The sequence below is a fragment of the Genypterus blacodes genome, unplaced genomic scaffold (genome assembly GCF_046128005.1).
Source record: "Genypterus blacodes isolate CSIRO-AG114 ecotype Tasmania unplaced genomic scaffold, CSIRO-AGI_Gbla_v1 ptg000007l_1, whole genome shotgun sequence".
Classification (NCBI taxonomy): Eukaryota; Metazoa; Chordata; class Actinopteri; order Ophidiiformes; family Ophidiidae; genus Genypterus; species Genypterus blacodes.
In genome coordinates this window covers 446,001-471,663 of record NW_027466821.1, presented here as the reverse complement: position 1 = coordinate 471,663, position 25,663 = coordinate 446,001, and the positions used below count along the sequence as shown (strand labels likewise).

At 43.1% G+C, this 25,663-nt stretch overlaps 3 protein-coding genes across 4 annotated transcripts; 1 reads left to right on the top strand and 2 right to left on the bottom strand.

Moving 5' to 3' along the window:
* Positions 1–14,916: 14,916 nt before the first annotated feature.
* Positions 14,917–16,873, bottom strand: phax (phosphorylated adaptor for RNA export). 2 transcript variants are annotated; one of them, XM_076154537.1, is made up of 2 exons: positions 16,731–16,873; positions 14,917–16,563 (listed from the first exon to the last, which is right to left on the bottom strand). In XM_076154537.1, exon 2 carries the CDS (start codon positions 16,554–16,556, stop codon positions 15,339–15,341), a length of 1,218 nt encoding a protein of 405 aa, XP_076010652.1. In that variant the 5' UTR covers positions 16,557–16,563; positions 16,731–16,873; the 3' UTR covers positions 14,917–15,338. The 2 variants fall into 2 exon arrangements, with proteins under 2 accessions (XP_076010652.1, XP_076010661.1); XM_076154546.1 differs by having other exon boundaries at positions 16,748–16,873.
* Positions 16,874–17,131: 258 nt separating this feature from the next.
* pmpcb (peptidase, mitochondrial processing subunit beta) lies at positions 17,132–20,460 on the top strand. The gene is made up of 13 exons (XM_076150651.1): positions 17,132–17,221; positions 17,539–17,673; positions 17,781–17,867; positions 18,004–18,133; positions 18,278–18,476; positions 18,709–18,788; positions 18,899–19,005; positions 19,102–19,245; positions 19,351–19,511; positions 19,618–19,703; positions 19,785–19,873; positions 20,011–20,086; positions 20,265–20,460. Exons 1-13 carry the CDS (start codon positions 17,138–17,140, stop codon positions 20,327–20,329), a joined length of 1,443 nt encoding a protein of 480 aa, XP_076006766.1. The 5' UTR covers positions 17,132–17,137; the 3' UTR covers positions 20,330–20,460.
* dnajc2 (DnaJ (Hsp40) homolog, subfamily C, member 2) lies at positions 20,346–25,506 on the bottom strand. Its single transcript, XM_076150641.1, has 16 exons — positions 25,298–25,506; positions 24,592–24,782; positions 24,409–24,484; positions 24,188–24,286; positions 23,827–24,049; positions 23,670–23,735; positions 23,487–23,578; positions 23,019–23,140; positions 22,716–22,865; positions 22,498–22,586; positions 22,342–22,411; positions 21,965–22,146; positions 21,513–21,613; positions 21,071–21,181; positions 20,667–20,827; positions 20,346–20,543 (listed from the first exon to the last, which is right to left on the bottom strand). The coding sequence occupies exons 1-16, from the start codon at positions 25,350–25,352 to the stop codon at positions 20,475–20,477; spliced, it is 1,857 nt and encodes a 618-aa protein (XP_076006756.1). The 5' UTR covers positions 25,353–25,506; the 3' UTR covers positions 20,346–20,474.
* Positions 25,507–25,663: the final 157 nt, after the last annotated feature.

The window sequence follows — 25,663 nt, the reverse complement described above, 5'->3', positions numbered from 1 at the left end:
TAATGTGTGTGTGTCTGTTTGTGTGTTTCCTGTAGAGGTAACTGATGATGTGGTCGCTCATAAGTACATTTGCCGTGTGTTTATTGTGGCACAAACGCTGCCCAGTCTCCAATGACTCAAATTCATAGATTAAGCCTTAATTTGTGGTTGGGTTGTCATTCATTTGATTTGTGGATGCTAATGTTTTCACATTAGTGCTGTATTTCCTGTAAGAAGGCCTGCAAGAACAAAATCCCTCAAAACTGTTCCCTATTTCTTGATTGATAAAACAAAACCTTTCAATCTTACTACTTCAGAAGCCCAACTTCTGTTCAAGAGGACTTGCAATGAAAAATCAATTGCAAAATGTATGAGGAACATTGAAGAGCTACCGGTTACATGCTGCATAATGTATTTAGTGCAAACAAAAAAAAGAAGCATCCCCACTGCTAATGCTGGAAAACTGTTTGAGCAGGACCGAGACTAAAAGATAAACCTTTAACTTAAGTTTTTAAACTTGTTTTTTCTGCCCATGGAAAAATAAATCACGTCTCAGAGGGTCTCAGTGGGAAGAGAATTAATGAGGAATCCAACATGAAACTCCATCCAGCTCTTCAAAAAGTAATGAAACGGTCTTTGTAGAACGCTGCAGGGACACAAACTCTATAAGCTCTTTTGACTACAAAGAACACGCAATTTAGTTGAGTGATGACAGATGAAATGAGTCGCTGATGCAGATGACAACGGTTATTGCACACTGCTGGTAGGATTATTGCTGCCATTGATTAGTCATGAATGGCAAGAACAGCTACAAAACAACGCTCACATATCAAGCAGACACATTATGCTATTTATTGCACATGAACATCAGAGACTGGAGTGCTGATCATAGTGGTGAGCGTTATTCACCCGAGGGGAGACACAGCCAGTTGTGTGCGTGTGTGTGTGTGTGTGTGTGTGTGTGTGTGTGTGTGTGTGTGTGTGTGTGTGTGTGTGTGTGTGTGTCTTGGAGATAATAGTCTGACAGTGCATTAGTGCACTGTAGCGTAACAGTCATGCTTGAGGGTGAGATGTCAGATGGTTGTGTGATGAGCTTGTGTGTGTGTGTGTGTGTGTGTGTGTTTGTGTGTGTATGTGTGTGGTAAGTGAATGGGCCTATCCATCACTCCAGATACTTGACAGTTTGCCATGACTCTCAGTGTGGATCAAGGTCATCCTTTCCTATTTTTCCCCCATATAAATTTCATTCATATGGTCATACGTTTGTATTTTCCATATCATTCCCATTCCCATATCAAAATAAGCAATGCATCATTTATAAGTCTATTTATAAGACATTTCAATGTCTGGATTGGGATTTAGAAGTGATCAGAGTGTGACACGCACAATTTACAATCATTAATCTTGGAGTTCTGCTAAATTCAATCCCTTTCTGCTGTTTGTTGTAGGTGTCCCTTTATTGAATACTAGTCTCACTAACTGTTGAAAAGGAGAAGAGCTACATCCGCGATCACGACCCACACACGCACTCACACTCAGTATCAGTGGCTCCATCATCTGAGTCATCCAAACAGCAATTATACTGCGTATCTCTTTCAATCGTATGCCATTATTTGGCATAATAGTACTTAAAGTGCAAACAGTGAGTATCCATTGTTCAATCGCTGCACTCCCTCCCACTCATTTACCTCAATGTTTCATCTCCTCTTGTTTTTGTTCATTCTCTGTGAGGCCTGTTGAATCAGACACGTCTCAATCGTTCACCCATTGTCTCTCCACCGGCATCCACCATTGTCACCTCCTTCTCTTCCTCTCTGTTATCTTTTCCTTCAAGTATGGCAGCTTTGACCTTGATAGGAATCAGAATAGCACACACAGACCCATCAAAATGCAAATGCTGAAAGGTAGGGGCAGAAAAACCAGAGGGGGTGCGTCATGCAACCAATGAGCTGCACCTCAAGGGGCAAACCTAATCAATCTAGGGCTTCCCAGGTGGCAAACAGTGGACTGTTGAGATGATGTCACTGGTATCACTCTACTCCTGTATTTGTGTTGTGCTCTTTTGTCCCATTTTTAGTTCACTTGTGCTTTAGTTACTTGTCTCCCCCCTTAACCCTTATGGAACAAATGGTACAACATTTCTGACACTATTTACAATTTGTTGCATGCTGTCTTTGGACACAGGGAGCATTAAAAATGTCCATCAGTGGACAGGGCACAAAATATTTCAAAGTATTGAATCTCTTTTGTTTAACTTGACTTGAAAGCACAGATGAGAGCTGATTGTGTGACTCAATCTCAGTATTGAAATTCAGACCGAAGACCATTTCCTTCTTCTGTCAATCTTAATCTGTCTGACCTCTGCTGGTCTCTATCAGTAACTAGTGGGAACAGATCAGTGGGGTCGTGGTTGTTCATGCAATGATCATGTAAGACAGTAAAATGAATGGGGGTGTCTTTCAAATGAAGCCCTTCTGTTTATCATAAGGTCAGATGTGTGATATCCCTGCAGATTTCTGTTTTTAAAAACAACACCCACACTGTCTAAAACATTGCACTGTTTCATATTATTTATTCGATTTAATGATTTTTCTAAAATGTAGATATATGCAGCTGCGGTTTTTGCCTTTTTAACATCCATGTTTAAGTTTGCTGTCTTGTTACTTCTAAATACAAATCCTCCCCTCCCCTATGGAGGTTTAACTCATCACTGCTGGCAGATAACACATTCTGCGACACGATCTCGGATTCCATTGATGACTTTCTTTACTTTTCACACTCATTGCTTATAGGTCAAATTATTTCTTACTCTTCTCACTCTAGTAAAAAACACAACACCAAGGTTATAGAACTCTCTGCTGCCATCACCTCCCTCGACCAACAGTGTGCATCAGATCCCACCCCAGAACTTTTCAAGAAACGCCTTAACCGTCAGACCGAATTTGATCTTATATCCACCAAGGATACCGAGCGCCTTCTACTACTACAACAAACATGGCGATAAACCCAGTTGTCTATTAGCACAGATCTACAGATAGATCTATCAATTCTAGACTAGTGATTGATTATCAGAACACCGAACAGCTCCTTTTTATTTTTTCTCTTTATTTTTCAACCCAGGCGGGAGAGGACGCGGTTGTATAGATGTGGGGTTGTGTGACTGCAGGGTTGGGATGGGTTTCGGCGTAGGATGTCCTCTCTTTGTTTTGTTTTTTTTCTTCCTCTCCTCTCTCCTTCTCTCTACCACAGCCTATGATGCGATTCGTATTGCCCTACATTGCTGTTTGACATCATCCTGTAAACACTGTATTTACCCTATGAGATCATTGCAATTTCAATCTACTTGTATTCTACCTCAGGGTCTAGGTATAAAGTTTAACAACAACAATAGTATTAATATTACAACATTCCTTTTTTCTCTCTAGCTCTCTCTCCTCTTCCCCCTCTTTTTGTATAAAAAATGATCTCCAAAATATCCTGCAATTGTATCCCCAATGTCATGTAAAATGTTTGCTTCAATAAAAACAAGTAGCAAAAATTTGCTGTCTTGTTGCTGCTCATCGACCTGAATCAAGCATAAGATACAGCAGCAAGTCAAAGCAGATAAGAAAATGTGTACAAGAGCAGAGAAGCAGACCAGAAGCTTGTAGCTGATACAGAAAAACACAGAAGTCCCCTACATCCATACATTTCTAGGGTTAGTGTTGTGGTTATGATTGATAATAATATAATAGAGAAGAGTTAGACGGCATGAACTTGCAACTACATGGCCATATTCATAAAGAATTGTGAAAGAAGTATGACATTTCAGTTTCAGGTGATGCCTTTTGACCAATCACATTTCTGTTAGTGGAGTCTTTTCCCTTCCCTGCATCTCAGTGCAGTGTCGCACAATGGGGCTGATGAAATAGATCACTGAGGTTGAATTACATGTCGGTCTGGTGGAGGATTGACTCGTTATTGACAAGTTTGTTTCCATTGTTTCCACCTTAGCAGCCATTCCTTCCTCTCTGCTGACTTCCTTACTTCTACAGTCTCTCACTGTGTCACTTTTTATCATCGTTTTTATCCTCACTGCTTCGCTTTAATGGCCGTGCGCACGCACACACACACACACACACACACACACACACACACACACACACACACACACACACACACACACACACACACACACACACAATGCAGGTATACTTACAGTTGCCTGCATAGACGGGTAACACAACCAAACTCTATCTAAATATGTCCTCTCCACATAATGGGACAGTTGATATGTCGTGGCTGCAACTGAAGTGGCTGCTATTACCCAGAAGGATCTCATGCAATCACCAAGCACCCACATACACATATACGTACACTATATATATTCACACACACACACACACACACACCACAAACATTACCATCCTTGCAGCACTCAGGCTTTTGTTTTATTACTTAATTTAGCATGTCTCCCACTGTGGAAGTCATCTGAAGGTCTTCTTTAAATCTCTCCACTTCATTACCTGAAGCTTCCACAAAGGAGACCAATAGATCATTATTATCCAAACAGTTCGCTTCACAACGTTTACCGGGCCACTCTGTTCCACTGGCTTCCCTTGCCATTACTTCATTTTCTCTTCTCACATTACAGCTGGAACGTGCTGATGTGGTTCCAGGTTAGTAGAGCACTGAGGTGACATGTTTGAAGACATGTTTGCAGGAGGAGTTGGTCAGAGTTCAGTATAATGCGTGGCATCTTGAGAGTCATTCCTTTTTTTGAAGCACATTTATTCTCTGTTTAAGATGAACGGATCTATCACACCAGAGACTGATGTTTACCATGATGGGATTGTTGCCACTACATGCAAAAAGGAAGGATGCACGTCTATCTTCACCACAAGGTCGACTATAAAATCAAAAAGCCTTTTCAGCCCGGAAGGTGGAATGTGAATGCAATGTTACGACATTAAACATACATTAATACACCAAAGTAAAGTAATACATTCAGAATTGCAAAATGAAAAATGCTACAGGCATTAAAACATTAAAGAGGAGCCATGTCGCTGTGACGCCGTGAATCTTTATTTATGCTCTCAGCAGATGTGCTACAATGGCCTTCAAGCAAAATTGGAAATGGGAAAAAACAGATTACAGCTAGACTTTTGTGAGGCGTCTACATAAGGATGTAAACAATCTGGAGAAGAGCGAGAGAGGAGACAGGAGGAGGAGGGAAGGGCAAACAAGGTCATCACCCTAATGTGTGCTGACACTGCTGGGAGGCAGTGAGTTAGGGACGATTAGACTGGTGTGTTCTCCAGGTACAGAAACGTTGATAGATATTAAACGAATTTAAAGAAAAATACAAAATGTGTGTTTAGGTGTGTGCATGTGTGCAGAAAGAGACATTGAATAGGTGGTGCAAGTCCTGTCCTGCTGACATGCCCTTGATCTGGGCATTGAATCCCAGAAAGCCCCAGTTTTGTCACTAACCCTGACACCTGGCTCATTATTCCTGAAATCTAGACATTCTCTTTTTATATCTGGAAGACCCAAAGTTCTTTCAATTAGGCGCTTTTGTCAACAATTTACACAGATTTTGTAGGTAAACAGAACCCAGAATATGCTGAGATGGGAATATATTTCCCATCAAAACCTTTTGGGATCTCCTATGATGAGCCGAGTGAGGCTGGCTAGGATGGAACATGAATGATGGACGGTACCAAGAATGCCCCAGCATCAGCAGCTGTAAGAGCGGCACCTTATCATCACAGTTCAATACCACTGTTAATATCTTCCAAATGATGTGTGTGGATTGTGTGGACGGTGACATGTTAACCTCCAAATGACTCCACCTATCAGAGAGCTCCATTCAGCAGCTGCTGCAGTACACACTCTCCACCTGATTTTGCATAAAGGCTGTTAATTTGGATTATCATTTGTAAAAGGTAATTATGTAAAAGGGACATCTGAAGAGCTGCTCAGCAAAAGGAGTTATCCACTATGTAACACATTGAAGAAAGTGATATTCAAACTGACTGATGACACAAATTGATAGCAAATTATGGAAATATAAAGTCTTTCCTACAATTGAATGAGCCATTTAATGATTCCTTTGCTTACAAGTGTATCGGTGGTTCTGTGCTGGGTTAAAGAGACAATACAGGTTTTACAGCTTGATTTGTGTGTGTGAGAGAGAGAGAGAGAGAGAGAGAGAGAGAGAGAGAGAGAGAGAGAGAAAATAGGTGTGAACACAGCTGCAGTCACACTTTACTCACATCTATTCTGGGATCTAAACCAACTCTGTTGACAGTGTGAGCAGACAACAGCATTGACAATGGTGTGTGTGCGTGTGTGTGTGTGTGTGTGTGTGTGTGTGTGTGTGTGTGTGTGTGTGTGTGTGTGTGTGTGTGTGTGTGTGTGTGCAAAGAGATAACAAATAAAGGCATCATATCCATTTTCATACCGACCGTGGTCCCTTTGATCTCCAGAAGTTTGTATCTTCACTGTGTCTTTAAACTTTCATGGAGTTTCTCCCCAAATACTGATCAAATCCTTGTTGTACTTTCATTTCAGTGTGGCTCCTTCCTCATTGTCCTCTGGAGTAACACACAAAATGCCTTGGAGGCAAATATATGGTGTCTCAGTTAACATTTAATTATTGTCATGGCAACAGTGGCGAATTGTATTCCGAGCAGTACAAATACAAGTTGCATGTAGGTCAAGATGCCTCAACATCAGGATATCAGTGTGGCGCAGAGTGACATGAATAAAGTGACCGCATGCTGCTCAGACTGATTAGAGTGAATCAGATCTGTGTCACATGTGAGGGCAAAACATCAAATCTGGAACGGTTTGGGCTGGAATTGTGAAGGAGGCAGCGTTACTGGTCACTGTTGGACAATCAGTAAAGACATGATGACCCTGTGTCTTCTCTGTAGGCTGATATGTAGAAGTGGACCAGATGTCAAGGGTCAGCAGGTCGCAGACATGACAGATGTGCAGCTGTTCTCGCTGTGTTCAGGAGATGATTCTGTTCCAGTGGTGGAGGCTTGTGTCTCTCACTCTTAGATGACTTTCTCAGTCTGGACTTGAAGATGTGAGAGGGAGATTTCTCCTTCTTATCAGCAGATGTTGTCTTACAGATCTTTGGCTCTCTTCACACAGAAGCTTTAAACCTGAGCTCTAGCAGTACTCTGTAACAACCAGGTGCGTGTAGTAATCTCAGAGCTTATGAAAAAGTCAAAGTCAAACTAAATAAAAAAGATTGGTGTGTGTGTGTGTGTGTGTGTGTGTGTGTGTGTGTGTGTGTGTGTGTGTGTGTGTGTGTGTGTGTGTGTGTGTTCAGTCAAACCCGTTCACCTCTCAGTCAGCACCTCGATCATCCATAACCACAAACACACAAGACACAGAAGGGATGAATGCCTTGATTCACACCACTAGTACTCAGGGGCCAATTATGGCGGCCGGTTACCATGCCGACGGGAGGCGGTCCTTTCTATAAAAAGCCAGTAGGGTGTTACTTTACATAATTCCAGTCACTTTGGATTTTCCACTCTGCTCCTCCAGACTAAGAGGGATACATTACTGGAGCAGTTTTAAGGAGGCAAAGCCAATAGCAGCGCAGCAGATACAGCAGTTTTGAAATGCAGGTGCTGATACTGTGTGTGTGTGTGTGTGTGTGTGTGTGTGTGTGTGTGTGTGTGTGTGTGTGTGTGTGTGTGTGTGTCATCCTGATATATTTCTTTTTATTATCTCTGATTTCATTCGTGGATGATTACTTAACAGCATCAATAACGTTAACTTTCTCTGACCTGCAGCTCTGTTCCTGCAGGTCATGCTTGTGTTCGTGTACGGGTCATTCTCTGGTGAGCATCAAAGTGTTCAGTGTTCAATTCTTCCACTTTTGGTCTGAAGGTTTAAGCATTTAAGAGCTCAGACTAATACACAGTTATACCGTTATTACGTTTAAAGATAAATATGCATTTATTTATTATTACAATTTTTGTATTACTTTAAGTGTTGATGAATATTCTATCAACTCGTTATTTTATTGTCTTGTGATCTTACTTGATTTCTGAATGTGCTTAACATATTAAAATAATTTTATTTTTATCTTATATTTTATTATATTATTTATACAATAGTTATCTTGGCTAATATTTTATTGCTCCCGCCTTTTATCTGTGTGTGCATAGGTGTCAGTTTTTTCGTTGTTCATTCGTATTTTAATGATCGGTGGTGTTTGTTGTCACTCTAAGCACACTGAGTTGTTTTATGTAATAAAAGTGATATACAAATAAAAAACAAATGACTTATTTTTATTTTATTGAAACATCTTTTTGTGTCACAAAGAAATAATGGAGCGCAAGGGGTCGGACTCAATTTCAGGCAAAAACAAATAAGCAGCCATCTTAATTTGCAAATCTCAAAGGTATGGCAACATAAATAACATGCACAACTAACATCAGGCTCCTAAAACAAGACAAGCAAAGAAGCAGGGTAGAAAATAATTCCATCTTTAGTTCAGAAGTCTCTAATATGGTATTCGGTGGAGAGTGCTGTCCATGGTGCTGAACACCACCATCACTATTGCAGGAGCCCAGTTCATGTGTCAGTTCTCTGTGATACACTGTATTGATGATGTTAAGCGTCGACAGCAGCACACACAACATATTTGAGATGTAAACTGTGAACAGAAGCAAACATCAAACAATATTTAAAGTGTAAACTAGCCGCAACGGCAATATCACCAAACTTCAAAAAAACACATCATAGCAGCAACAGTTGGCAAATATGTAATGATGTTACATCAAAAGATTTATAAATATTTAGCTGGGCCTCATCATTCCTCATCAAATGGAATTCAGATGTAAGTTCACTCACGTTCACATATTTCCATGTCTATGCAGTCAACACACAACAATGCATTGTTTGATGCTCACTGATGAGCTCATTATGACAACTTGTATGCAGTCCAAGCACCAGTAACAATGACCTCCAAGGGTTAATTACGTATGTATTCATCTCAACTAAAGGCTAAAATATTTTTGAGTGTGATTTGCCGAGGAACATCACAGCTTTCCAGACTGCAGCGTGAAAGGCCACGCTTTTTTCTTTCAAACTTCTCTTGCTTATCTCAGAATACTGTATGTGTTTTCATGGTAATTCTTGCAGCATGAATATGTTGATATAAAGCCACTATGTTATGTGAGGGGAATGGCCAAACTTTATTGCACACATCACAGGGAGAGGATTTTAAATTAGTATGACACATAAAAAAAAAAGTTTTCTTCAATTTCTGATCATTTCTAACCTTCCAAGCTGTGTGTGTGTGTGCTTGTGTGTCAGGTTTGGTTGTGGTGAACAGTGTAAGGGATGAGTTTGTTGCAGTGCCTGCCTGGTTAAGCAGGAAATGCAAATATATCACAGTGAAAGGAATAATTATGAGCACAGCTGTAATTATGCGACTGTTCCACCATTGTGAGTCCACACAGCCTGCACAGTAACAGTTAACATTTGAGACAAATAAGTGCTTTGTTTTTTCTCCTTGTTAACAGTTAGATTGATGAATTTGTCAAAGATTCATTTTGTCCTCTAAGGAGTCTTTACACATGACAAAACTTGGCCGGTGCAGAGAAATAACACATTAATATTCCTTAATACATCCCTCATTAAGCTATTTCTTTGACTCCTAACTTGGTACAATATGCTTTTGTATTACAGGAACATGTTGAAATCGCTAATGTGGCAATTGAGAAGAATAGGTTAGAAATGTGACAAAACATGAAATGGGACTTTCAGACGTTTTGGAGGAGAGGAAACTCAAAAGCAATCAGTGGCCCTTGTGTGATTGTAGTGCAGCCCCAGTGACTAATAAAGCTCCTAATCTGGCCTCATTGCAGAAGGATGCACTGTTCTCTCAGCTATTTTTAGCACATAACAATCATTCATTTGAGGGAAAAGAGCAATATTACTACCGACCTCTTGATTTCAGCGCATCTACTTCAGATTGATTGAAGATTAGTGTGCTTAAAGTTTTGTTTAATGAAGCGCCGCTCTTACCTGTATCCGTCATCTTCCTCCTGACCCCTCCAGCTCCACGGACGCTGGGAGGATTCCCACAAATTATGCAGATTGGAGCTTATTAATCGTACACTGGTGGCAGCCTGCTGGCGCTGATGTAACGAGCCAATTAATGTTAAGCAAACCAGCTGCACATTAGGAGCTCTTCATATGAAAAATTACTCTCTAATGGTTTTGAACATGTAGATGTGCATCACACACGCGTCTCTCTTTTTTGGAATTTGAGGGACATGTTCTGACTAAAGGAGCTACTGGATTGTCTACTATCTGTAAGTTCTATGCAGGGTTGCCATGTTAGTCGGTTTCCAGTGAAGAGCCTTGGTGAAGACTGAAAGTGAGAGTGAGATATGGTGACAATGATGTGGCAACTTCATCATCTGTTGTTTCCTCTGATCACTCAAGTGCTCTAATATCTGATCACACACCACATCAATCTACACATCCACTTGCTTGCAAAGGACATTGGGACATTTTTGTACAATAGTAACTGTTTACAATCCTCGTTTCTTTTCCCTGCTTCCTCCTACTTCTTCTGCTTCTCTCTGCATTATCTCTGCATCCCTCTCCACCCAGGCAGAGGGCAGGAAGCCTGTTATCTCTCCTCTTTTTGGCATTCCTCTGGCAATGCAAGGTCACACTGATTTCCTCTGGTCATTTTAGCAATCAACACTTCTTTTGCCCGAAATCCAAATAAGCTCAGTTGCTTCATCCTGTCGTCCTCTATACACTCCTGTTACTGTATACTCTTTGCTGCTATTTCCGTGTTTAAAATGAAGAATAACATTTTTAAACATTTGTTGAAAACTGATCAGTAAAGATTAACGATTTACAAAAATTCCAATTTACCAGAAAAAACTGTATTAACCAGACTGAACACATACTGTTGTACAACCTGGAAAACCTTTATTTCTATGTTTGTTTGGCTCAAAATGAATCAACGCAATCATTTCTGCATCCAAGAAATATTTTCCTGATTGAAACTCCAATCTGTCATTTTCATCAAGGTTTTCACTCCCTTGTGGTTTCATGCCTCCTGGAGGAAAACGTGGTTGGAGTCTATATTGGTGTCCTCATCCATCATTGCTCCCAGTACACAAACTACTATCTGTATGCAAAATCATACCTCATTCAGCTCTATATGGTGCAGTAAATGGTGTTTTCAGTGCAATCTGTCACTCGACGTACTTGACAAGACTTTCTTCTCCTGCGATGTGTCTATCCTGAGCTGTTGCACCTCTATGCCTCATCTCTCAGACAGAAGTGCTCATACACACACGCACACACACACACACACACACACACACACACACACACACACACACACACACACACACACACACACACACACACACATACATGCATACACATGTGAGGAAAATAGCAAAGTTTCTACTTGATATAATCGACATATTGGTGTAGAAAGAGCAAATAAAAATCAAAACACATGGTTGGGAAAAACATTTACAATTTTACAATACACTTTAGAGAGATGTTACAGAGATGTTACACCCACACCACGAGTTCTGCAAGTTTATGGTGGCAGGTTTAGGAGTTATTGTTAAAGCATCACCATCAGGTCAACTGTGGTCAAATGTGCACAGATTTTGGTTACAAGAAACGCATTCATTCATGAGATATAACACTTTTTGTTGTATAAGCCACAGCCCCTCAAATTTGCCAGCTAACTGTGGCAGGACGCTAATGAATATCAAAAAGGAAATAATTATAATTATATCGTAGAATAATAAATGCTAAACCTTTTGGGTCAGGATAAATGCGTCCGAATAACAGCGACCCTTCCCTCTAAGAAGACAAGAAGACCCAAAACAAAAAAACAAAAAGGCAAGCCAAAGGTCCCAGCATCTCCAGGGGCCCTGAACCAGAGCCTCATGCATGATGATGTAGCTCAGGCTGCACTGCAAGATACAGATCAGTTGAAGCTCAGAATTCTCTTCTTTTCAGCCAGGAAACCTACGCAGAGAGTTGCCATGGTTGCCAATGGAGCATTTGTGCATTTTTACATTCTGTATTTTTCCAAAGTTAAACCTTGTAGCAGAAGGAAACAACACAGCAGAATGTGGGTGTCAATTAAAACTGGACTGGAGTTGAAAATGTGAAGTTTCTTCGACCTTAAGTGTGTTTTGATTCAATATGCAGCAACTTCTACAGGAACTACTGCATTGATTAGATTTCTTGGCAAACATAAAAGAATAACTCAAAGCCAATCATGTCTTATTTGGATCAGTTGTGGCTAAGTGGAGGTATCAGATACAAAAGAGACAAACGTTCTCTTTTGGTGCCCATTTCAAACACACACTCACACACACACAGACACACACACTGCCTGAATTGGCACATGTGGAAATTTACAAGATGAGTTCTGCCCTTAAAGTTCTACTTCATAAGAAATGTATTGATTTCTTTACGACGTCTTGCTTAGTTCTATGTACATTCAGCTACACAGGAGTCACAGTGAGTTCCCTGAATCCTTTCTTTCGGCTTTAACAATAGAGGAGGTGAAATGACATCATCCCCAGAGCAGACATGATCCATTGTCTTTTCTCTGCTCTCTGTGAAAGTGGTGAGTCAGCCGCTGTTCCCAGTATCCCAAATCTGATGATGTTTATGCAGCTCGCCCTCCCTGCTCCTCTTCTGACTGAACTCCTCTCTGCCCGAGTGGGGAGCCTTCCACTAATTGTGGTGGTGTTCTTTGCTGTCCGTCAATATCTCCAAGATTAGCTCAATGGGCCTATGAGTTCAGCCATGAACTTAGACTGCATTTTACTTCTGCTGATCTGATCATTAGAGGGGTGAAATAGGCTTTGGTCAGCTTTCTCTGATTTCCTGTGAGACACATCAGGTAATGAAGTGTTCAACCATGACACAGCTCGATGAGTGCAGACGAATGAACAGATCGAATGAAGCAACAGGTGCTGGAAGAAATGCTTGTTTGTCAAAAGCCACACCAATCTTTGGCACAAAACCCTCCAAGGTGGCCATTGTGAAGACAGGGGGAGCGTTCTTTGACAACCTTTCTCAGTGTTGACATCATTCTCAGCCTCTCCCCCCCACCCACCCCCCTGTCCAGAGATACAAGTCTTTCAACCCAAGTCCTGTTTGATCCAATGGAAATAAGACACCGCATGTTGTATCCAGGCAACAAGTTCGTTGCCAGGTGACAGATACAGAGGTCCTGAGACCAGAGCGTGTGACAATTCCACATGAATAAGACGAAGCAGAACATCAGTCACCTCCTGCAGCTCTCCGATTTCTTTGATTTGCTGCTTTGAATGCATTTAGCGTTAATATGAATGCGAACAATACAACAAATCGGTTTGTTGCTATACGAAGGATCATAATAAAACACTGCTCGGATTATGTGAAATCAGAGTGAAACTAAATTGCAAGAAGCTGATCTCCACACCTTTGATACAAACCTAAATCCATTTGCCTAATTGGCGCGCTGAATCCTAATGTGCACTGTGGCATCTTATCAACAAAGACGTATCCGCCAGCAAATAGGAAAACAGCCATAAATGGTGGGATTATCAAACATGTTGCTGCCAGAGTGCTGAGGCCTTTCATGTGCACAGATAATGATCATTTCCAAGCCGCTTCAGCTGCCAAATCCAAAGTCGCCATTAAAGGCTTTGGTTCTCCCCTGCAGCTGCGTGGGGCGGCAGGCGACTTTAACTTTGATTTGGATTCGGCTGCTTTAGCGGAAGGGGGCATTTGTTTACAGAGAGATTCTGTTCAGGGATAATAGTTTAGTTTTATGCTCTCAATTACAGCTTTTTAATTCCGCAAAAGTGCTTGTGGTTTTTAATGAACATGGATCAGCAATGACACCATAAAAGAAACACATTCATATTTATCACTCTAGCAGCAAAACACTGATCAGAAATGCCACAAGATGCCCTCAAAGTCACAGCATTCAGCCTGGACCACAGCCAGATGACTTCAACATCACCACAGTTACACTCAGTCCTTTGCTGCCATCCTCTTGTTGTGTTGGGTAAATGCACAATTCAGCTGTTTGCTATTTCTCTGGAATGCTGGTTGCCATATTATGTTGTAGTATTGTTTCCTTAATTGCTGTTTTATATATAAATTGTTCTTTCTTGTGTAATGCTGTCCTACTTTTCCAGTTGCCCTCCAACACACAATCATCATATTGTGATTGTTTGCCTTCCACTAAGCTTCAACCAGTCTGGTTATTTTACAGACCCACAGCATCAGGAAAATTCCCAACTCCGCCCAAAGCTCTCTAGGAAGATGAGGAAAATCTCCAGAGGAAACCTTAATTTATATGGAAAAAAGCTCAATTCAGAGGCAATTCCAAGAGATTCCAATTCCAACAAATAGCTAGGTGTGCAATAGGAACCTCCAGTGGAATTATAGAGGTACAAACAAGGCATGAAGAACAGTAAACAAAAACAGAATTACATGTAAGACAAAGATGAGAGAGAGAGAATGTGTGTACTCTGTAAACTAGACACATGGAGGGTTAAGACAACCATAGATACACAGGAGGCCCAGATGTCAGCAGAAAATTCCCAAATCAAAAAACAATCAGGTGTGCTTGGAGAAAGAGCATCAGTGCCATCTAGTGGACAGACTGAGTAGCAACCTTGTTACGCTCCAATCGAGCTGCATTTCTGAGTTCTGTCTTTGAGACTCTTGAGACTCTTTGAGCTGTTATTTTCATAACTTCATAAGCTGAATCATCTTTACGGGTCATTGGACATCGGACATTTACAAGAACATATGACAGAATTTTGAACCTCATTATTTGATTTCCCAGTACTTGGATGATTCTATTGGGTTATTATAGAGCCTCTGTCGTAACAAAATGCTTCACAACTTCAGGGCTTGATAAAGTCGATTTTAATCTCAGGATAAACATTTAAACACAAAAACTGTAGTGCTGATATAAATGAACCCATAGACAATTGACCATTTTAATTGACAAAATAAATTCAATAACTTTCATTAGGTTTCTTAAGCCTCTGATATAAACTGTGTAGGGCCTTTATTGACTTTTTATACATGAAGCAAATTAGCACTTAAAACATGAAAATAAGAATCTTGAGCTCAACAGGTTTAGATTCACTGCAATCTAACCAAACTAAATCATTTATCTTAACACAAGTGCTTGCTCAAATTAAAGAGAAACCAGCAGCACCCAGTTGTGATGGTGTGTTCAGTGGAGGGAGACATTAGACAGTGCTTTTACGTTTCTCATATTAGTTCAAACCGTCCTCATTCAGACGTCAGAGTTCAGCCATATCTCCTCAGAAGACTTCCAGGTCTGCAGCGTTGTACACCACTGCCGTCTCCTCTGTGCCCACGGCAGCTTCCTCCTGTCCCTCCTCTTCCTCCTCTGCGGGCTCCTCCAGGGACTCCAAGGCCTCATTTGTGTCGCTGGCAAAGGTCTCCCTGGAGACGTCGTCGTGCTCGTGTAAGTTCAACGTGCCGATGGCTTGCTTCATCTTCTTGGCCACCAGGTGCCTTCGTCGCTTCTGTGCGGCCTTCTTGCTCTTGCAATCCTGCTGGTGTTCATCCAGGAAGATCTTTTTGATGTGAGCCTTGGTGATGCTGGGCGTGTTCTTCAGCAGGTTGAGGTAAACTCCACCGGGTGTCCGTCGCCTGCTGCCGTCCATTGTGTACACACCTCCGCTCTCCTCCAATGTGGCGGTCTCTCCCAGCAGTTCTATGGCTAATTTTGTCCCAATTACGTTAACAACGCGCTCCATCAGCTCTTTCTTAGGCTCTTGCAACCTGTATGCTATTTCCTCAGCCACCTTCTCCTCCGGGTCGTCCTCTGTGATCTCATATCGACCCTTGACGTCCATCTCAGATCTGGGGCCCAGTCTCTCTTTGATGGGCCTCTTTCTCTTGTCACTTCCGGCCCTCTCCTCTGGCCCCTGGCCCTTCATGTAGTCGTCCAGCTGGGCATCCAGCATGGACACTTCTCCATCATCCCTGGACTGTTTCTCCATCTCTCTCTCCTTATCCATCATCTTACGGGCGAGGACATAGTTATAAGTCTCCACATTTCTGCTAGACATGCTAACTTCACCCTCCATTCCAAATATAACCAGCTCTGCAGCTACCGCGTCCTGACACTGCTCCTGGACCACAGAGCCCCAGATGTTGTTGACTTTGCGGCCTTCCATGGAGCTCGGTGCGCGGGTAGGGTTGGACCCTGGCCGGTTGGAACTCACGGGCGGCGGGGGAGGGTTGGACACTTTCTGTCGTTTCCGTCGCCAAACTGTCCCCTCATCCTCCGAAGACTCCGGGTCGCTGTCGCTGGAGTCCACCGCCCTCACGGTGCTGCGGTAGGCGGCGGGGCAGACCGGGGCTGCGGCTCGGCTCTGGAAGGACTGGCCGCTGAAACCCGGAGGTCGCGCTGCTGTTGCTGCAGCGGCGGCTATATCAGAGTCCGAGCTGGATCCGGAGAGCTCTCCGTCTTCCAAATCTCCGATCATCGGATCTTCTCCATTGGCCATGGCCGGTCTGAAACGCACAGCATGCACAAAGACAGGTGGCTGTTATTTTAGTAGCTAACGCGAAGTTGAAAACACTTTTAATGGGCAACGCGTTATGGTGAGTAGCTACCGTCACCGGCATGTTAGCTGAAGTTTAGCGCGTTGGTTTAGGTCGGAAGAGCAACAATAACAAACCTTTGACTTTGGCTCACCCTTAAAACAGAAACACTGTGTATTTGTAGAAACCTGGGTTTAGTCTCGGCTAAACTGGAGCCCTCAGCGCGGGAGAGAGATGGAGGAGACACTCAGAGGGAAATTCGCGGTAGGCTGATGTTACACTTCCGATATCGAAGTGTCAAGCCCTTTCAAAATAAATGTCACATAAGAGCGAAATTACTACTACAGCGTTCTTTCACTGGGTGAGGGGAATAAATAATATACAGAACCAATCATGTGTTTTTATTAATAAATGATGTATTGTGCAAACAAAACATACATATTCATTCTAGTCGCATTTAAGTAAAATAGGTATTCTTTTTCCTGGAACGAAGTGACGTAATGTACAAACCTTGCGCGCCTGCGCAGTGCAACAGATAAACAATATGGCTGCGTCCGTTCGGCGCCTCACGTCTGCAGGAGGACACCTGCTACGAAGACATTTACTGAAGACAGACTCATTCAGCAGGGTAAGAAGAATTCATTCCGACGTTTATTTATTGTACGAGCATCCTGGTAACAATGACAGGTTTCGGTGACGAGTCAAATTGTATAAATATTACTACGGCGCATGTGTTTTGTAACACCGAGGGACAGGGCTAGCTAAGTGCCGCTAACTCAGACTGGTTGAGTTTTACACGTTTATAAAATCGTATTTAGTCAGGAAAGTACGATAAAGAGATGGATACAGCAGAGTTTAACCATGACAGGTCACCACTTGATGTCATTCCATAGCCCTGATTTTGCAAAGTCACCATGATGTAGTCACTCTTCTGTCACCCTTCAGCCTGCGGGACATCGCAGACCTTTGGCTACTCAAGCTGTCCACCAGGTGGCGCTAAATGTCCCTGAAACCAAAGTGACCGCTTTGGAAAATGGACTTCGCGTTGCTTCTGAGGATTCTGGACTTTCCACTTGTACGGTATGTGAAACACAGACAGACGGATAGTCAGAAAGAGAAAATTTATAGAAAACAACAACACAAGTCACTTGCTCGGGTCTGATGTTCTTCTCTTCTTCCTCCTCCAGGTCGGCCTCTGGATAGACGCCGGCAGTCGCTATGAGAATGAGAGAAATAACGGCACGGCACATTTCCTGGAGCATATGGCGTTTAAGGTAAAGTGCTGAGATCTCTGCTCACATAAACAAAATATGGCATTGTTTTTTATTTCTCTTCAAATATAATTAAATTAATGGCTTTTCCTTTTTATACAACTTCAAAAAGTTTTGTTTTGTTTTGTTCTTCTGACAGGGCACGAGGAAGCGCTCCCAGCTGGACCTGGAGTTGGAGATCGAGAACATGGGCGCCCACCTGAACGCCTACACGTCCAGAGAGCAGACGGTGTACTACGCCAAAGCTTTCTCTAAGGATCTGCCTCGAGGTATGACAGGGCAGAGACGCTGAAGATAGAGCAATGACTGTGAGCGCAGAGTCGCAAACAACTAAGAACTAAATCCACCCAATAACATTTTAAATTAGGGTTTAGTATCAAACAAAACCTGATACATGAGTTGTCCGTGTGTAGCTGTAGAGATCCTGGCTGACATCATCCAGAACAGCACCCTGGGCGAGACGGAGATCGAGAGGGAGCGAGGAGTCATTATGAGGGAGATGCAGGAAGTGGAGACAAATCTGCAGGAAGTGGTCTTTGATTACCTCCACGCCACTGCGTACCAGGACACAGCACTGGGGAGAACCATCCTGGGCCCCACAGAGAACATCAAGTAAGATTTTCCTTCTTGGGTTCTTGGTGATTATCCCCTGTTCCATTTGTTGCTTTTGAAGAAATTGATCCAAAAACAAATGCAAATACTTTTAAGATGTTCAAGTCGAAAAAATAACTCACTATTCCCTCTTGCTCTTGTTAATGAAGTCATTCACTATGTTCAATTCAAATGGTCCTTGTAAGTGTTTGTTCTTTTCCATGTAATAAGTCGGTTGTGTTTGTTTCTGCAGGACAATCAACAGAGGAGACCTGGTAGAATACATCACCACTCACTACAAAGGCCCCAGAATAGTACTGGCTGCTGCCGGAGGTGAGAACTGTTCAGCCATCCACAGAAACAATGGGTGTGATGCTAGAAATGTCCGCCTAGTTTAAGAAGTTTAAAAAAAAAAAAAATTCTGTCATTTGCTTTTCCCCCAGGAGTTTCACAACACGAGCTCATTGATTTGGCCAAATATCACTTTGGAAAGCTTCCTGGCAGGGGCGAGGCCCCGCCACTTCCTTTATGCCAATTCACAGGAAGTGAGGTACCGTAAATATGAGATACGACCCCACGCTGGTCTGATGGAGGATGGAACAGGAAAGCCTTGGACTGAGGTTTAATGTGCCCCGTTTCCTTTCAGATCCGTGTCCGTGATGACAAGATGCCCCTGGCACATATCGCCATTGCAGTGGAGGCGGTCGGCTGGTCCCACCCCGACACCATCCCCCTCATGGTGGCCAACACACTTATTGGAAATTGGGACCGCTCGTTCGGTGGAGGCGTGGTAAGTGTGAGAAGGTGTCGCACATGTCGACTGGTCTGTCTGCATGTTCAGAGCCCCGAACGTGATTTGTAGATTCTCATTGTGTCGTCTCGTTTTCCCACCCAGAATCTGTCCAGTAAACTGGCTCAGATGGCGTGTCAGGGGAACCTGTGCCACAGCTTCCAGTCCTTTAACACCTGCTACACAGATACGGGCCTGTGGGGGCTCTACATGGTGTGTGAGCCAGGCACCATCGCTGACATGATGCACTTCACTCAGATGGAATGGTGAGAGCTGCTGCATCCATTTGGGAAGGACAATGCTGCATAAGATTCAGGTCCAAAATGAAGGGGCAATGTTTGGTTTAATGTTACTTCCTGTCATTTGCCCCAGGATGTCCCTTTGCACGAGTGTGACAGAGAGCGAGGTCGCGCGGGCCAAGAATCTGCTCAAGACCAACATGCTCCTCCATCTGGACGGTAAGCTGGCATCACAGCGGGCTAGGTGGACATGATGCCCTTTCTGCGTTTGTTAGATCACCGAGTTTTTGTTTTCACCAGGATCCACTCCAATCTGCGAGGACATCGGCAGACAGATGCTGTGCTACAGTCGCAGGATCCCTCTGCACGAACTGGAGGCCAGAATTGATGTGAGTGAAGCAACATTTGATACTTCAGTCTTGACACGCACCATCCCATTTAACCCAAAGTTAATGAGGAAAGCTCATTCGATGAATTGTGGTTGCAAACTATTTGTCTTGTTTTCTAATATTCTGTCCTTCTACAGGCCATTGATGCACAGACCATTAAGGACGTTTGTACCAAATACATCTACAACAAGGCACCGGCCATCGCAGCAGTTGGTACGTTGACCTTAGTTTCAGATTTTATATGATCTGTTCAGCGTATAGCAGCTGATTTTCCCTGAAAGTGGTCAATTCGGAGGGTAACAGACATATTCATTAAAACAATTGTAGTTGTGGCACAAGTTTCCCTACATAATTTCCAAGTTTCACTATTTTCCCTTTGTTCTCCTTTCAGGTCCAATTGAACAACTGGCAGACTACAATAGGCTCCGCAGTGGAATGTTCTGGATGAAAGACTGAGCCCGTCTGTGGCATGATTAACTACAGTGTGCAGCAGTAAGACAAGAACCAACGATGGCGTTGTTGCTCCTTTAATTTTTTTTATTTTTATTATAAAATAAAGACTAGCACAATAATGTTAAAACACAGAACTCTTTTGTGGTCGTCATTTTTTGTTCTTGTTCGTCACTTGCTCCTGTGCAGCTTTCTTGGCTTTGACCATCTCCACCAGCTCCTGTTTCAGAGGAGAGCAGAAAGAAGAAGAGTGTCAGAGTAGCAATGCGTTTACGCTTTCTCTGTGCTGCGTCTTTAAAAAATGACACCTAGCTGTTCTTTAACTGAGCCCCGATCGTCTCACCTTGTACCGCTTCATACAGTCTTTCTTGGTTCTTCCGGGGACAGCAGCAGCAATCTTCTCCCAGCGCTCAGGTGTGCTGACCGGGTAGGTCTTCAGGGCCTGTTCCAGGAGTTTCTGCTCCTCTGTGGTCCAGGGTGCAGCTGCACCGTCGCCTCCAGATGCTGAGGCAAGAATCGATCATTATAGCTGTTACACTGCCATGACACTTTATCCACGCATTCCTGTCGTTCTGCTTGTGTCTCTTCTCCCGTGTGTTATTTTTACGCAGTAAACCAATAAAGAGCAATAAACTTATGAAAGGAAAGGAATGCAGATGGAAACATTACCAATCACTAAACTGAAATGCTTCTCCTAGGTGTCACTGGTTCAAATAGGAGTTGTCTGGTTGTTGTGCTGTCACCTACCTTCGAATCTCTCTGAGGGCATGGCGTTGTCTATGGTGGGTGGCACAACACTATGCTCCTTCTTGAACTTCTCAAAGGCTTTTCGGTTAATCTCATCTTTCTGCACTGGATCTGAGAAAATACAATGGTGGAAGAAACCGTGAGAACCATAAACAGATCCAATCGTCATTTAAACTGAAGTGAACAGACTACAAAATCAGAGACATGCATTGCTTCATCGTTTGCAATTTCTCCAGGTATGCAAAGACTAATTCTGGCAGGGTCTAACTTTACGAGGCAGTACTAAAGCCAGATTATTCTAACTGCTTCCTGTTGTTGGCGGTAAACTTCAATTTCCTGCAATACAACCATCAGTATGTGACAAAGCAGGGTTTATTTCTCCACTTTGTAAATCGACAGTAGACCTCATATCGATCTTTTGGTCCGTTTTCCCTGTGCTCACCCAGCCGTTGAAGGTTCTTGGCTTTGTTGATTACGTCTTTGGCTGTCCTCTTCATCCCGCTGGTGGAGTGCAAATTCATGTAGTTGGCAATAACTTCCCATCTAGAAGATTAAAAAAAACAAACAGTTGTCTTCAAACAGTTTTGACTAGTACAACTATGTCATTACACACCGTCTGAAATACTGGAAGAACAAAACATACAACTTCATTCAACAGGTCCACTTCTACTTTTGTTTGGTACATTTCAGTTCCAATTTTTGGCATTTTGGGCTTCCACGTCTTTCTCAGAACTTCCGCCTCAAATTTACCAAACCTGATTCCATGTGAGAACAGTGTGAGCAAAGCAAACATTTTTTTCATATCAGATTTGAGACGCTTCCATGTCTAGAGGTCGATCTGATTCACACCATAAATCCCTGTGTGTTTCTTATGCAGCCGGTCTTATTAGTTACCTGGCGTTGGTTCCTGCGGGGAACAGGTTGACGGCTTTGATGAGTAGCTGGAGGTCTTCCTCGTTCCAGCCCTTGCCCCCACCTCCTCCGCCCCCGCTGGCCTGCTCGGCGCTACGGACGGCCTGCATGGCCTGCACCTCGGCCTCCCTCTCTTTTTGCATCTGGGTGTTCACCTCCACAACCTTAGTGGACGGAACAACAGTTACGATTCACGGACACAAATATCGACCTGCGCTTATTCTCTTAAAACCTGGTATGTGGCGCTCAAAAACGTCTTGGAGATGCAATGTGTAACATTTAGTCATGAAGCACGTCACACCAAAATGGTGAAACTAAATTGACAAACTCTAACAATATGAACAGCACAGTTGTCTTACCTGCTTCTCCACTGCTACCTTGCTGTCTTCCTTGGAACCGGAGGCCAGTAGTTCATTCAGGGATTGCAGACTAGGAAAAGACAAATAAACTATCAACCAAACACCTGAGAGAGAGAGAGAGATGGAGATTCAGCTTTGGCACGAGCGACACTCTACCTTGTGAGCTCCAGGCGATCGCAGAGCTTCTCCACTTCTTCCATCATCTTCACACTGTCTGACTCATTTTCAGAAAAGTAATTCCAGTTCTGTGACACGGAGACAGAAAGAGCAGTGAGTATCTGCGTGTTCGGCCGCAGCGACTGCCTACACGGCGGCATACTTCACTCATCAGCAAACACAAAAGTATGGACTCGACGTTTCTCTGGTCATGCTACCTTGCATGTAGTCCTGAGTTTCTGCCTCTCCTTCTTGATTGCCTTCTTCTGGATGTCCTTCTCTTTCTTGGCCAGCTGCGCCGCCTGCTTGGCCTCCTCTTCCTCCTTCTCTTTTGCTAAACGTGCCGCCTCCAGCTCTGCCTGCCGGGCCTGTCACACATCATCAAACACCGGACATTAAACAGCTTTCTGTTGAGCATTTACTTTGTCTTTTATCGACGTCTTCTTCAGACAAACAAAACACATCAACATTGTCTGAGTGGGAAAACACGGCTCAGACTTCCTACATGGTTTCTCACTTACTCGGTCCTTCTCCTCCTGCTCCCTCTTCTTGGCTTCAACCTTTGCCTTCTTCTCAGATTCTTTCCGGGCTTTTTCCTCTTCTTTAAATCTCTTAATCCTGGGATCGCAGCTGTAGGCCGTATCTGCGGTTGAAGTGAGACAAACGTTTGAGTGCGTGATTAAGTAATCCTGTAGCTGCCCTGTGGCGAGTGTAGATGTGTCATGTAGTGTAAACACAAACGTGCCAGAGTGTGTGAGGCAAAGGCACACATGTTAAGTTTGTATAACATTAGTCAGATCCTTTTAAATCAAAATGTTGTAGTGTGTAGTGTTTTCTTATCATTTCGACATCAGAGTGAACTGGTGTCTCTACTACTTATCGTGTGGCGCTCCGGTGATTTCTCCCCACTAATCTCCGCTCTATTGTTCTATTCATTCATTCTGCCTTTGAAAAATGTTGCCGTGTGTGTTGGTTGTGAAAGACTGTACCAACTAGTGTTCGTATTCTGTTCATCTCCTCCTTTTTCCGCTGTGCTCGGGAAGCACGATTCTGTTTCTCGATCCATCTCCTCTCGTCTCGACTGTGGAGAAAAAGGCAAACCGTGTCAGCGGGCAAGTTTAAAGGCGTGCAGAGATTTAAAAGCTTTTTGCTGCTGTGATGTGCTGCTTTACCATTCGGCCTTTTCTTTTTCCTCTTCGTCCAAGTACGAGAATTCTCTCCATGAATCAAAGTTGTACCTTTGATGGTAGAAATAACAGATTAACTCAGGAAATGTAATTTTGTGAAAGAGATTTTTCAGACCCAGACATACTGAAAAAAGACACTCACCAAAAAGAGTAAAAATTATCCACTTCTTCAAAAGTGGACTCCGACGTTCCAAACTTGGGAGCGTGCTTTTTGGAAGACCATCTGGCGTTTCTGTCGAAAACGGGGGTGAACACGTCGAAAAAGTTCTCTTTGCCTTCGCTCTTTGAAGGCACGGCGTTGTCGAAGGTGGGATCCACGCTGTCGAAAGCTCTCCTCTTCATCACGTCGGACAGGATCTCTATTGCTGCGGATCAAACCATGCACAATGTGTCAGAAAAGACGTGAATAGTCTCAAATAAATACATAATTTCAGCGGAAAACACTAAAATTGCACCTTTGTGGCCCAACTTTTCACTCCATTACCCTTAGCACTATTTTATACCTTTAGTTATACAGGTGAAGTAGTCGTTGTCTCCCTCTACAATCTGCTCTCCTGCAGCTTTCCTTTTGTCAGGGTGGTGCTTCAGCACAATCGCTTTGTCTGTAGGCAAATGGAGAGCAAAGAGACCAAAACAAACGCTTATTTCTGTGTGTTAAGAAAAGGAGAGACAGCAGGAGGAAACCAGAGATCAGAGAGGAAGAGAGAGGAACCGTCATACTCACGGGCAGCTTTGATCTGTTTCTGTGTGGCTTTGTACCTCAGGTGGACAAGACCAAGGACAGCGTAATGATCTTGATTCTGACAAAAAAAGGACATAAGACAAAACAAACCCTTAATACTGTTGTTTGCACCTGCTAAACCTTAACTGGGGTGGATTCCTCCTTCGGGTTGAAACTTTCCGATACCTTCCAGTCTTTGGGGTCGAGCGTCCGAAGCATGGGGTACTCCTCCAGCTGGAACTCCTCATCTTCCGACTCCTCGGACAGCTCCTCCTCCTCCTCCAGCTCCTGGAAAGAGGCGGACACATTCCTGTTCCTCCTCCTCAGGAAGGCCTCAAACCACCGACCCACTGGCTCCACCTGAACCTGGACCGACGCTGAGGAGAGAGAAAGAGAGGAGGCAGACAACCCCAGAGTGTTACGCAACACTGATCAAGTGTATGGACAGGAAAATAGAAACAACTACGGTAAATTAAAGGGGAAGTGAATCCAAACAATAAAATAACTTTATTAATATATCATTCAGAAAGTTGAACCTCCCCAACAGGTGTCTTAATATTATGCCATAGCCCAGAAATTACCAAATGACACGCATTTGTGTGAAATTGAACACAGTATATACATTAACTTACGCCATCAAATGCTAATAGTTAGCCAATGACTAACATTTGCTGCGTTCAAGCACTACAGGATGTACAGTAACTCAATGAGCTGACATTGTGATACATAATTACACAAACAACATCTACACTGGTTTAACATTTGTTACTTAAGTCCTGAATACATTTTAAAACCTAATTCATAGATAAATATCAACGAATATAGCGTCGGTGTTCATTAAACTATAACGTTGTGTTAGCTTAGCTTCCTCTGGCCTCCTTTAGGTGCTTACCGGCAACCGCTTTGTACACGAACGTTTCATCTCCTCCCTTCGCCTCTAACAGCATCTTAGAATCCGGAACACACGAACATTCAGGTGCAAAAAAAATGTCTAGCGAAATCTGTCTAAAGTGCTAATGTGTGTGTACGTGTGGCGCGTTCATGAACACACCACATGGGCCTCCCGTTACAAGTGCCGAGAAGAAGGAGGACAGGTGCCACGCCGCTAACCACTCCGGGTTGGCCCCCCTTCGTTCTTTGGTTTCCGTTCCGGTACAAACATTTTTAATTCAGCAATATCTCTCCACAAGTACCGATTTGGGAACTTATATTACCTACGTAATATGTATATATTTGATTTTATATATGATGAAAAGTA